Raw genomic sequence first — 14010 nt, 5'->3', positions numbered from 1 at the left:
GGTAGGAAGGCTTTTGCCTGCAAGGTGTCCAAGTCTGCCCCAATGAACAACAAGGTTTGAGATGGGATTAAATAGGATTTTCCGTAATTGACGAGAAATCCTAGTGGAATTAGAGTGTGTAGGGTGAAATCGAGGGACGACCGAGCGGCTTGCTGGGTTGGAGCCCTGATTAACCAGTCATCCAGATAGGGGTAGATGTGAACACCTTGTTTCCTGAGGAAAGCTGCGACAACCACGAGGCATTTGGTGAAGACACATGGTGCAGACGCTAGGCTGAACGGAAGCACTCTGTATTGATAGTGCTTGGGACCTACTAAAAACCTGAGGTATTTGCGATGAGTAGGAGTTATCGCAATGTGTGTGTATGCGTCCTGGAGGTCCAGAGAGCAGAGCCAGTCTCCTCTTTGTAGAAGAGGTAGAAGCAATCCCAAGGTTACCATCTTGAACTTTTCCCACTGGAGGTACTTGTTGAGGGCACGTAGGTCCAGAATTGGATGAACTCCCCCGGATTTTTTGGAGATCAGAAAGTACCGGGAATAGAACCCTAGGCCTTGCTGCAAGAGTGGGACCGGTTTTATTGCTTTTAACTGGAGAAGGAGGGAAACCTCCTGATCCAGAAGGATAGAGTGGTCGGATGTCTCCCACGTCTGTAGAGGTGGTGAGTCCGGTGGCAGAGCGAGAAAGTTCAGGTGGTAACCCTGAGCAATGATTGCTAGCACCCATTGGTCGGTTGTATTTGATTGCCACATGGTGTGAAAGTGGCATAATCGACCTCCTACTGGTATGTTTGGCAGAGGAATAAGGCTGCTGCTCTCCAAGTGGAAGTCAAAAACCTGAAGCAGGCCCAGGCTGGGGAGCTGCATGTGATTTTTGCTTTCGGGCTTGGCGAGGCTGAGGCTTCTGATAAGGTCTCGTAGTTCGGGACCTTGCTGGTGAAGGATAGGCCTTCCTCGGACGGTAGAACGACTTCTTAGAGTCCTTCCTGAAGGGCTGTCTTAAGGAGAAGTAGGAAGGAATTGATGAAAGCTGTTTAAGGGTCTCATGATGGTCCTTTAATTCAGCCACCATTTGCTGGATCTGTTCACCGAACAGATTGTCTCCTACACATGGTAGGTCAGATAGCCGGTCTTGTACTTCTGGGCGAAGGTCAGAAGATTTGAGCCAGGCCCATCGTCTTGCCGAAATAGCAGCTGCAGACACTCTAGTAGAGGTGTTGAAGATATCATAAGATGTCCTAAACTCATGTTTTCCTGCCTCAAAACCCTTGTTTACAAGGGTTTGAAGCTGGTCTTGGAATTGTTCAGGCAGGGTTTGAGAGAAGTCCTGTATCTGCTTGAAGATGACCCTATTATATTGGGTCATATAAAGTTGGTAAGCCGCAATTCGGGAGATGAGCATGGCCCCTTGGAACACTTGTCGACCAATATTGTCTAGGAACTTCTGTTCCTTAACAGGTGGGGTAGATGAGTGAGGCTTCGACCTTTTTGCCTTCTTTTGAGCCGACTCTACCACAACTGAGTGGTGGTCGAGCTGAGATTTTTGAAAGCCAGGGGCTGACTGTACTAAATAGGTAGTGTCAGCCTTTCTGTGTACTGGAGCAATGGATCTGGGGTTCTCCCAGTTCTTTTTGAGGAGGTCAAGAAGAACTTGATGAATGGGAATAGAAGTGATCACTTTGGGGGCATCCAGGAATTGGAGCAACTCCATCATCTGGTGCCTATCATCTTGTTCCGTCTGAAGTTGAAAAGAGACCAACTCAGACATTTCCTTCACAAAATTAATGAAAGAAAGGTCCTCTGGGGGAAAACGCTTTCTACTTTCAGTAGGAGAAGGAGGTGAAGGTAAGTCATCGGTGTCTGTGGAAGTATCATCACCCCAGGTGTCATCAGCAGACTGACCTGTAGGACGAGAAGGGGGTTGGATACCTGAAGGCCCCGGTCGAGGCTCTGAGAAAATCGAAGGAATCACCGGGGGCACCGAAGATGGCGCAGAAGGCATCGGTGCCAGCATCGATGGCGCCAATGGATGTATCGGCACCGATGGATGAATCGTATCGAGGGATGAATTGGCATTGATGGCTGAGGCAGAACTCCCGATGGAGGAATGCGGAACGGTGTTTCTCCTCCCGATGAAGTTGTCAATGGGGAGGGCACCAGAGCCATTGGAGACCCAGGAACCACCGGTGGAAGGGCAGATGAGCACCTCCATCCGGGATAGCAGCGGTGCCAGCGCTGCTGCAATCGGGTCGGTGACCGGTTCCACTCTCGGTGCCAGAGAAACCTGGAGCCATTGCATTGCCTTGTCGATGGCCTCCTGAACCAGCCGGTCCAGTTCTTCTCGAAGACCTGGAGCAAGCAGCCCCGGCTCCGGAACAGAAGAGGGAGGCAGAGGCACAGTCGGAGAGGCCACCTTTACAGGTGGAATCGCGACTCCCAAACCCCGATCGGGTGAGGGTGGCCTCGGTGACCCGGTCGCAGGAATGGTCGGTGCCTTTCCTGGACGGGGCTTCTTCGATGGTGGCTCGGATGGTGGCTTGGTTGATGATTTCGCTCCCTCAACGGTCCGAGTCCTACAATGTCAATGGCGATGTTTCTCCCTGCGATCCCCTCGATCCTGAGGGGGAGTAGCGGGCGTTGATGGCCGTGAAGACGTCGATGGCGGATGGTCACTGGACAGTGGACGATGCTGGCGCGACGTCAACAGTGCCGGTTCCAATGACGTCGATACAATGGACGGCGTCGGGGTCTGAGCACGAAAGAGGAGTTCCATCTTCTCCATTCTGGCTTTGCGACCTTTTGGTGTCATGAGGGCACATTTGGTGCAAGTCAGGATATCATGCTCACGGCCTAAACACATTACACAGACTCCATGAGGGTCTGTGATAGACATGGTGCGAGTACAGTCCGGGCACCGATGGAACCCCGACGCCATGACCATATAAAAAAATCGAGCCGCAGTACGGTCGACGGCCAGTAGGCTGCAAGGGCCAAACTCGACAGTAATCGACGGAAGACGGTCAAAAAACTTACCGGAGTACCGCGGCCCGAGAAAAGTTAGAGGAGGGACCCCTGTGGGGCAATTTAAGTTTAATTAATTCCGTGAGGAAAATTCCTGTCAGGAATCTCTTCAGAGCTCCTAAACCGCGAGGCTACTGCTGTGCGGAAAAAAGAAGACTGAAGGGGGACCCCTGCTGGCTGCAGGGTTGGTGCCATGCTGGGCATGCCCAGTAGGGGCCAGTCAAAGTTCTAGAAACTTTGATAGAAGTTTTCCATGATTGGGCTCCATCCTGATGATGTCACCCATATGTGAGGACTACCATCCTGCTTGTCCTGTGAGAAACGTACGGCTACGTGCGTATCTATTAAAATCTGGCGTACTTTTATTTGCACCTGGTGCGCGAACAAAAGTACGCGTAGGCGTACTTTTATAAAATCTACCCCACACTCTTTTTTTTTTTTTTTTAAACCTACCTGAGCTCAGCCCTTACCGGCTGAGTACAGAGATGGTCTCCGGCTGTGGGGGAGAGAGGGCATCTGCTGTCATCGCCATGCTCGGCCTCCTGCACCTGCTGCCTTTAAGCTGCATAATCCGCTAAGACCATGCCGGGAAACCCAGCTACCTGACCAAGGCACAGATCTGAGGGACCACGGACATCACCTCATGAATTCTTAACTGGCGGAGGGACCATTTGGTATCACAACAGGAGAGCGGGGCTTTTCTTTTTCTATGTTACATTCTCTTTCCAAAATCTAAAGCAATCCCCATAGGGAGATGCACATCCACCATCTGCTGGAGATGGAGAATAGTGGCAGGCTGGGATCACTGCAGGGCTATATATACTGTGACGTCAGCTTGCCCCGTCACCATTTGCTGGTAGGGAAGCATAACCCACTGGTTCTGAGCCCATCTGTCTACATGCTAGGAAATGCCAGATTACATATGAGTGACAGAACCTTCACTACAAAATCAGTTGTTAACATTTGTTTCTAAGCAGTCAAGTGTATTAATGTCTCAGATCTTAGACATGCTATTTTTTCTTTTAGTTGAGGCTCCACTAATTTTCCCACCAAAGAGGGCAGACTAACTAGCTTGTAGTTTGGAACCTCTTCTCTATTATAGCTATTATGAAAAGGATAATATCTGCCCTTTCCAGTCCTGCAAATCCACTCCATTCTTCGAACAGATCCAATAGTGGGCCTGCTGTACCTCTTATCTCCCTTGATATCCTAGGATATATCCTATCCAGAACCATAGCTATGCTCATTTCACTTCTGCTTGCTTTATACAAACCCTTTCTTTGGTAAAAGTTGTGGCATCTACCAGATCACCATATGTATCCCTGTCAACTAATGGTTCTTTGTTAACCTCTTCTTCAATGAATACTGAATACACAAAGGTGGCGCAGGCTTAAAACGAGGCTGCTATCTTTCAACAATAAGTATGCTAAGTCATCTTATTTCATTATTTTCTCACACAATAGAGTGCCATATATTTTCAGCATACCTTGTTCTCTTTGCTGATCTTTCTGTTCCATAGATACAAGAGCAGAGAAGTGAGCTTGATCATAGGCCAAGACTAAAGGTGAACAGTGACATCTGTTGGGTGGAACTTCTAGAGGTAAGTAAATACCTCCAAATGGAATAGGTGCAAATGCTATTAAAAAAAACAAACAACAAACAAAAAAAAACTTTCTAAGATAGAAGTTGAAATTCATATATAGGAAAGGAAAAATATTTCCATCTGGCTATTGAAATACTTTTGTGCCAAGTCACACTGGAATTATAACTTCTTTATAAAGTTTCAAGTTCTCTTTAAAAATACAACCTTGTTTCAGCATGCAGCAATTTTGAATGGAAAAAAGGACAATACTGTTTGGCATAACGGTGACCGTCCTTATTACTACTGCCATGTAGATAAAAAAATGGGAAGCTTACAATGAGGTCCGTATTCAGCACCATTTGTTTGGCTAAATTTGAACTTTACCGGACAAATGGTGGGATTTCAAACTCCATCATGCTGAATGCCTCCGAGTTATTCGGCCAAATAGTTATCCAGCTAAAACTTAGCCGGATAACGGAGTAGTTCAAGAGCGGAGACACTTATCCAGCTAAGGGGGGTCATGCATAGAAGCGTGTTATGGCGTTTTCGCATTCGCACAGTGTGAATGCAAATTTTTCGGGTGGCCGGGATTGGGGAGGAGTATTGGGCAGGAATTAGTAAAATTAAAGGCCATAAATCTATCCGGCTAACTTTAAGATAGCCGGATATATTCAGCACCACACTACTGAACATAGGGCTGAATTAGATGGATAGTAAATAAGGACCTCTACATTCTCAGTCTCAATGTGGTCACTAAAAGCGATGTACAATAAAATAACATAACTAATACTGTCCTGCCTAACCAGTTTGCTGAGACTGGTTGTTTGCGAATCTCACCGTTACTGTGCAACTCAGCCAATTACAGCGGTGAAGCGCCGAAAAAAGGAATTTTAACGCCTTTCCCTGGAAATTTGATATTTTGTGAAACAAGGTCAATTTCATAATTTCAATAAAATCTATGACAGCACTGACCAAAATACAGCTTTACAACACCATTTTCAAAGTTGTTTATGTGGGGAAATAATGATTTACATATGGAAATTGGCTGTCTGAAAATCACCCTTCCTCAATATGGTTAAATGTTGGCAAATTGTGGAACTTTTAGAGGTGAATCCTTTTAGAGGAGGCACGTTTAGGTCCCTGAGACATGTTTAGGTCCCTGGGACCTGTTTAGCACATTTAGGTCCCTGGGACCTGTTTAGCACGTGTAGGTCCCTGGGACCTGTTTAGCTCCATGTGCAGGTTGTATTTTCAAATCTACATCTATTATTTTCCATGAAAAACAGTTTGAAACATAAAAAAACAGGTGCAAATGCCAATGGCAAGTTTCAAAGTTAAAGGATGCGCAAAGTTTTGCTTTGAAAACTGGTGCAAAGCCCCCAGGTAAAAAGTAGCCATGGGCTTTGTGGACAGTTTGAGGCATTAATGGACACATCAGCTACTGTAAGCACGAGTCATTGTGGCTTATCTATCTCTTTGGAGACATTACTCAGAAGCAACATTAAAATAATTTTCCTTTAATCCTCAGTAACTGCAGAAAAGATCTGTTTATTAATGAGCTTGCAGGTCAAGGAACTTCGGTTACATGCCATAAAATATTTCAGTGGGCACTAAATACCAGGAAAGGTTCTTTCCAATTGTCATTGTTGCTTAATTATTATTAGAATATTCTAAAAGCACTTTATCCATCGTCCTAAGTAACAGCCATCACCAATATTTTACTTCTCTACTACAAGCTACACTTTGTCCAAAGAAGAAAAGTATGCGAATAAAGAATTTTAAAAAAGCATTTAAGATGTAGAAAATGGTTCTATATTCACATACTCCACTTAAAAATACATGTTGATATCATGTCCAGCGATGAAGGTTTTGATTTCAGACATCTTATTATAATTGTGACAAATCAAGTACACCATAGTTCACAAGACCCATAATTATTGAGCTGGCAGAAGACTTACCTTCTCCCCCTGAATCTCTTAACATTGTATCTGCCACAACCACAATGGGTCTCCTTAATATATGAGCTAAGACGAAGACATGAAACTCTTCCAAGCTTTCATACACTGGGTCTTCAGAATTGTCGACTCTGGAAAGAGAACAAAAAATAATCTCATGAATCAAGTTTTCCAGACAGATTTGTGTAGCGATATTCAATGGAAGGTGAAGGCCAAGTGTTTGCAGGCAAAATTATTTAATATGCAGTACATGACAAGATGGGTACTAGTACAACAGGGATCTAGTTTTGATTTGAGTAGAAATTACATGGAGATATCCTATATTTTTATGAATAAGTTATCCCTGGAAGCTTGACAGGAGGTGAATTACTTAGCTTTTTTTTTTTTAATTTTCTATTTATTGATTTTTCAAAAAGTCACAAAACAATAATGTTTGGAAATTTGACATAAACCACAATATCGGGGTATACATATTAACTATTATGGTAAATCCTTATTACAAGAAGAAATAAATTTAAACCCCCCTATCTTGTTCATATCTCTTTACTAGGAAATATGAGAGAGAAGACGTAATTAGGAGCAGAAATACATAGGAATAATATATTAATAACATTCAAAATGCTTAGGAGTTAACCATTGCTCTTATTTCTTTGCCAAATTCCCTCAAGCTAATTAGAATTTGTTATTTATTTATTATTTTTGTTATACCGGCTTTCATGACAGGAATCACATCAAACCGGTTTACATTTAACAAAGTGTGCAAAGTAAAAGAGAACTCAAACAACTGGAAACAAGAGCATGGTAAGGAGAGTGACAGTTACAATAAAACAGGGAAATAAATAACTGGGAGCTGGAAGCAAGAAGAGGGGAAGTTAACTGACAGCAATTATTTACAGGGTAGCAGAATTGAATCCAATATAATGAAATTTGTATAGTAAATGACATTGATAACAAGGTGATGGTGATGACGGCGAAGAGAATGGTTAGTTATTTAAATCCATTTTTGATCATGTGTTTGAGATGTCGGGTGTAGGTCTCAGTCAAGGACTGGAAAGGCTTTTTTAAAAAGCCAAGTTTTTAGCCTTTTCCTGAACGTTGGTAGGCAGGGTTCCTGTCTCAGGTCAGCTGGGATGGAGTTCCATAAATGTGGACCTGCTGTTGAGAACGCTCTGACACTGAGAGATTTATGTTGGAAGGTTTTTGCGTGTGGAACGTGAAGCGATTCTTTGTAGGATTCCCTGATGGGTCTGGCGGACATGTGTTTTTTGAAAGGAATTTGTAAGTTGATCCGGGCGTGTTGATGTATGACTTTGTAAATGGTGGTGATGGATTTGTAAATGATTCTGTAGTGAATCGGTAACCAGTGAAGGTCCTTGAGGATTGGGGTGATGTGATCGATTCTCCTGGAGTTCGTCAGGATTCTGGCTGCTGTATTCTGCACCATTTGTAGCGGTTTGGTATGGGAAACTGGGAGACCCAGTAGTAGAGTTACAATAATCTAGCTTGGAGAAGATTATTGCTTGTAGAATTGTTCTGCAGTCCTGGGAGTAGAATAGAGGCTTTATTCTTTTAAGGATATGTAATTTGTGAAAGCAATCTTTGGTAGTTTGGTTGATGAATGATTTTAGGTTGAGACGGTTGTCCATGATGGCTCCTAGGTCTCCTACGTGAGAGGTTTGAAGGAGGGCTGGTGGCTTTGCAGAGATATTGTTATTTTCCGGGGATATAAGCAAAAATTCCGTTTTCGAAGCATTGAGTATTAGGTTTAGACTGGTGAGGAGGTGTTTGATTTCTATTAGGCAGCTATCCCAGAAATCTAGTGTTTTTGTAATGGATTCTTTTGCAGGGATCACGATCTGGACATCATCTGCAAAAAGGAAGTATTTCAGGTTTAGTTTCGTTAGCAGTTGGCAGAGTGGGAGCAGGTAAACATTAAAGAGCGTAGGTGAAAGGGAGGAGCCCTACAGAACCCCTAGAGAGGATGGAAAGTAATGGGGTTCTTTATTATGAATTTTGACCTTGTATCCTCTGTTCTCCAGGAAAGTTTTGAACCAGGTCAGTGCTATGCCTGTCACTCCTATGTTTGCCAGCTGTTTTAGAAGGAGGTTTCTTGAATGAGAGTTCAAGTAAGTACGTAGATAGTCCAGCTCTTTGAACAAGTATCTGGTATTATTATGAATTATAAGGCATTGACACGGGAACCGGAGCAATAATTTTGCCCCCAATATCTTGAACCTCCCTTCTCATTTCCAAGAATTTCCTCCTTTTTATTTGCGTTAACTTAGTAATGTCAGGGAAAATCTTAATAGGATGTCCATAGAACCTTTGTTCTCGATTCCGAAAGAACAATTTTAGGATAAGATCTCTCTCCATTGCTGTATCCAGCTGCACAAAAAGAGTGGCTCTTTCTTCAACTTCTAAATCACTAGATTTTTCCAAAACAGTAGTCAAATCAAAGGAGGCTGCCATCTTTTCCTTCTGCTCACTTGATCCTCTCTCTTTATCTGACTGTGGTAGATAATACACTTTGATGATTTTAGGTAAAGCCTTTTCTTCCAGTTTCAAGATTTTAAGGAAATAACATTTAAGCAGCTCTCGGTGAGATAATAATTGCATTTCTGGAAAATTTAATAACCTTATATTATTCCTCCTTATATAATTCTCCAGGTTTTCCATTTTAACCATCTGTAAATTCTCCGATTTTATCAAATTTCCCTGAATCTTCTCCATTTCAATAACCTTAGTTTCCAAACTAAGGATTGATGATTCATTTTTTTTCCACTCTTTATTGTAAGGATTGATTTTTTTCGATACTCTCTTTTACAGTAGGAGTCAAAGAAGCTATCGCATTCTCCATAGAGGAAATTGCTTTTAAAATTTCCTCTAAAGTTTCTTTGAAGGGGATAGATTGAGGGGTTCCACATACCACTTGAATGTGATCTTCTCCTCTCATTCCCGACTTTGGGGGAGTAGGTCCTTCCCTGGCTCACTGCGTCCCTTCAGCTAGTAGCTCCTTGGAGCCCAGTATCCCTGGGCTCACCGAGGATATTGCGAGTGCCTCGCCACCTCTCTGGGGTTCCATCATCTGAATGGCCGATTTTCCTTCCAGCAGAGCAGAAATATCTAAGGAGGATTCCACTCTCCTAAGCGGGGCTTCAGGCGTTATTGGTGCGCCGGGGCTCAAAGATGTTTCAATGGCCAGGGGGCTCAGCGGCTGCTCGATGCTGATGCCTCCAGCGGCCCCTCCTCCCGGCGGTATCTGCAACAGTCCAGCAAAGGCTTCTTCAATCCGGGGTTGTCGGATTAACTGGATCGGAGTTGAGGTAATGTCTTTAATTTTGGCTTTTCTTTTAGTATGTGGCATTATGCCACAAAAGAGAGGAAAGTATTTCCAGGAAATATAAGAAATCGCCAAACAAAGATTCGAAAACCTCGGAGCTCAGCGTTTGCTGCTCACTCCTCGGCGGCCATCTTTCCCTTTACTTAGCATTTTAAAGACGGGTAAAGACTTTTATTTTCCCAGCACAGGATCAGTGTCTGCACTGGGGATGAGGATTTCTATTTTCAATGACTTCAGATGGTGGTAGCAATGGAGTTTCATTCTATCTTTGTTCTTTTATACTATGTTTTTACAGTTGTATCTACTGCTTTGAGAGATCCAACGTGAACTGGTGAGGTGGTATATATTAATAAATATGTTGCTGAACTTGCCAGTGATCTGGCATAGAAAACTGTAGGACTATATAACTCTATTTACAAAATCCAATGGAGAAAATCAGTGCATCAGATCGTGCACCATGTTAATTTCCATAAATGCTTAAACAATGCAGAAGACATAGCCATTTAAGCACGTAAATCAGATGGCCGAAAATTGCCCATCCTCAAGGCAGCTAAAAGTAGATCATTGCTCTACAACATCCAAACTGTCACACATGTTATTCTACAACATACACACGTAGATTGCAATTTCAAATCTATGTGGGGATTTTTCCAAAGGATTAATGCGCTTCAAACTTATATGTGCATATGTACTTTACAAGTGTAAGTGGGCTTTTGAAAATTGGCATGACATATGCTATTTAGCTGTCAAAAGGTTTTACATGCGCACGGACATTTTAAGCATATAAATGGGATTTTGAAAATTGCTATATCATCGTTTCAGTTTTCAGCAGTCCATTTACCTGCATTAAGAGCACGTAACGTGGGTATAACTGACTGACAATTCAACAGCATATATTGTAGCAATTTTCAAAAGTCTTTGTACACACACATATATATATATATATATACTCATGTATTTTTTTATCTGCTAATTATCTGGCATAGTTAAGTTTATTAAAATGTCTTGATCGCTTAATGCACATGCTCTAAGTGATTAACAAAATGACATACATAATAATTGTAAAACAAAAACAAAATTAACAAACAATGATAAAACAAAAGAGTCATACCATCAATACAGTCCAGATTTTAAAGGGCTAAATTTAGCTGAATGCCTGCTTGATCAGGAAAGCCTTTACCGCTGTTGTACATTTTTTTGGACATTCCATAAGTCTCAGCAATAATGGAATGGAATTCCACAGGGTAGGTGCAGCAACTGAAAAAGCAGTCTCTTGTGGAAGATAACCTCACTGCTCATACCATGGATACCTCAAGAAAGCCACTCTCTTGTGATCTAAGGATCCTGGTCAGTTGGTATATGTGCAATAAAAAATTTATCCAAGGAAATGAAGAGGTGCTGAGTAGTTTATGAGTCAAGAGAAGGATTTTTTTTATTGAATTCTATGGTGGATGGACAGCCATTAAAGATGGCATAGAGACGGCGTAATATGATCAGAACGTTTGGATCCAGTAATTAATCGTGCTGTAGAATTGAGGAACAGCAGAAGTGGTTTTAAAGTCAGTTCAGGAAGACCAAGCTATAGGGCATTACAATAGTCTATGACTGGTAACAGTGATGCCTGGGCCACCAATTTAAAATCTCTAGGTTCAAGCAAATTTCTCAAGCCATGCAAAACCCTCAACTTAAAAAAGCCATAATGACTCTACTAACTATAACTATAATGACTCTGCGCAGATGTTCATGACACCTTACAGGGTGAGAGACTTGAGTGGTTTCTCATCTTCGCACGTAATATCAGGACGCTAATTGCATCATTCATATTTTCTCATTTCTCAATCCTGCTGTGGGGGGATAGGAGGGGAAGGGAGTTGGGGGATAGTTTTATAGTTACCATTGTTAAAATAATTGATGTGGTTTATTATATGCTGACTATTCAATAAAATCTCTTTAAAAAAAAAGCCATTTTTGATCACAGTCTTAATGTGATGATGAAATGGAGTGGAGCCAATCCAAACCCCAAGGCTTTTAACATGAGGAGACATGGAAAAATTGATGTTATTCAGAACAATATTAGAAGAGAAACTATTGGAACAACTGACAATCAAGTACTCTGTTTTGGCCACATTCAAAGAGCGTTTATTATGTTGAAGCCACTATTTGATGGCTGATAAGCAAACACCAATACCAGACCAGGTTGTGCCAATTTTGACATAAAATTGAATGTCATCAGCATATATTCTGTAACCATCACAAAGGTTCAATAGAATTTTACAAACTGGAGCCAAGTAGATTCTAAATAATAGTGCAGAAAGGGCAGAGCTTTGAGGAACACCTGTTTTATTAGTGAACCATTAAGAATACTATAAGTGATATTAAACATGTTTATTGTGTAGAACTGTGTGAACTGGGGGGGATGTTCAGGGTGAAGAACCAAGAAGGTCTCAATGACCTGGAGAAGAAGGACTGGGCAAACTGGTGGACTAATGTAAACTGGTTAATTTCATTTACATGTGCATGTATTAAAATTGGTGAAACTGCATGTAAAAACTGGGATGCAAGCAAGTCCTACTTTATTTTTGCATGTAAAATATGTGCATATCTTTTCCTTTAAATTTGAGCCTGCTACAGCGCACAGCCGACGGCGCGCACCCCTTCTGGAAAATGTTTTCTCCATCTATATGGGCAGAAAGAGGAAAGTGAAGGTTTGGACTTCCTCTCCAGGGTTACCTGTGAGGGGACCTATGGACTCACAATTCGCCAGAGGGGTAAGTTACCCTACTCGAAGGACTATTCCTGACATATCTTTTTCCTCTGGATCCCCAGAAGCCCAGGGGCCACCACAGTTGTCTCAATCTAATATGGAAAGCCAAATCCTACAACTCAGATTAATCCCTCTCGATTAAGTGAAATGGGAAAAGTAAATAGTGAAGTGATTCATGTTATTAATAATATAGGAATTTCTGAGGTGCAATTGGGCACGGGACCTCAAGAAATGGTCGCCGAGCTCTTAGTACCACAGAATATAACGTTAAGAGATGTATGGAAGGCTTTAGATAATCTTTAGAAAATTATGTCAAACTCAATTGAGCAAAATAGAATAACTGTATCTGAATTTAAAAATGTAATGGAGAGACATAATAACTGCCTGATATAATTAGAAGAGCAAGGAAAAACTTTGTCTACTCAGATGCAATTAAGGAGGTAAATAATTCCTTTATAAAGGATGGTTTAGTAATTCATAGACAGATGGAAAGTTTGGAAAACGAGAATCGTATTAGAAATTTAAGATTTTCGAATTTTCCTGAAACCAGATTGATTTCTGCTATAGAATTACTAAAAAAATATTTGGTTGAGGTGTTATATATTACATCAATTGACGAAGACCATCTATTTCAAAGTTGTATTACATCCCAAATCTAGATTAAGGACACAAGTGGGTCAAGAGAAATGGATCTTGTCCGTATTCCCCGAATTTAGCTTCTTTTTTAGAAGCATCTCTCGATGATATATCACAGAGGTCAACTTTGTTGGTTACCTTTTGTAGAGAGAGAGATAAGAATCAGGTTTTACAAAAATATTTTGCAAATAAAGATTTAAATTCTGTGGACAAAGGATTCAATATTCCCCTGATATTGCCAGAGCAACACAATTAAGGCGAAAATAATTTTTGACTTTAAAATCTAGAGTGTTGGCATTAGGGGCGACATTCTATTTAAAATTTCCATGTAAATGCTCTGTTGTTCATCAGAAGAATAAGTTTATATTTCAAGATCATCCCATTTAGAATCCTTCTTAGCAGACAAAGAATTAGGTTGAGAAATGAAACTGCAATAAAATGTATATTCTCCTTACAGTTGTCCTATAATATTTCTTTAGGTGAAACTTACTTATTATTTTTTTTTTATATACTGACATTTGATCTCAATTGAGATATCACAACTGGCTTACATTCAGGTACTGTACGGGATTTCTCTATCCCCAGAGGGCTTACAATCTAAGTTTTTGTACCTGAGGCAATGGAGGGTAAAGTGACTTGCCCAAGGTCACAAGGAGTGACAGCAGGATTCAAACCCTGGTCTCCTGATTTGTAGGCCACTGCTCTAACCACTAGGC

At 41.6% G+C, this 14010-nt stretch overlaps 1 protein-coding gene across 1 annotated transcript in view; it reads right to left on the bottom strand.

Moving 5' to 3' along the window:
• The window catches only part of OTUD7A (OTU deubiquitinase 7A), a 311705-nt gene that overhangs the window by 94983 nt on the left and 202712 nt on the right, over positions 1-14010 (bottom strand). The window contains exons 8-9 of the mRNA XM_029575217.1: positions 6558-6685; positions 4504-4653 (exon numbers count right to left, since the gene is read on the bottom strand). Coding sequence (XP_029431077.1) covers positions 4504-4653; positions 6558-6685 — 278 coding nt within the window. The remainder of the gene's footprint in view (positions 1-4503; positions 4654-6557; positions 6686-14010) is intronic.

Source organism: Rhinatrema bivittatum, chromosome 13, assembly GCF_901001135.1.
Source record: "Rhinatrema bivittatum chromosome 13, aRhiBiv1.1, whole genome shotgun sequence".
NCBI lineage: Eukaryota > Metazoa > Chordata > Amphibia > Gymnophiona > Rhinatrematidae > Rhinatrema > Rhinatrema bivittatum.
This window is presented reverse-complemented; position numbering and strand designations above follow the sequence as displayed.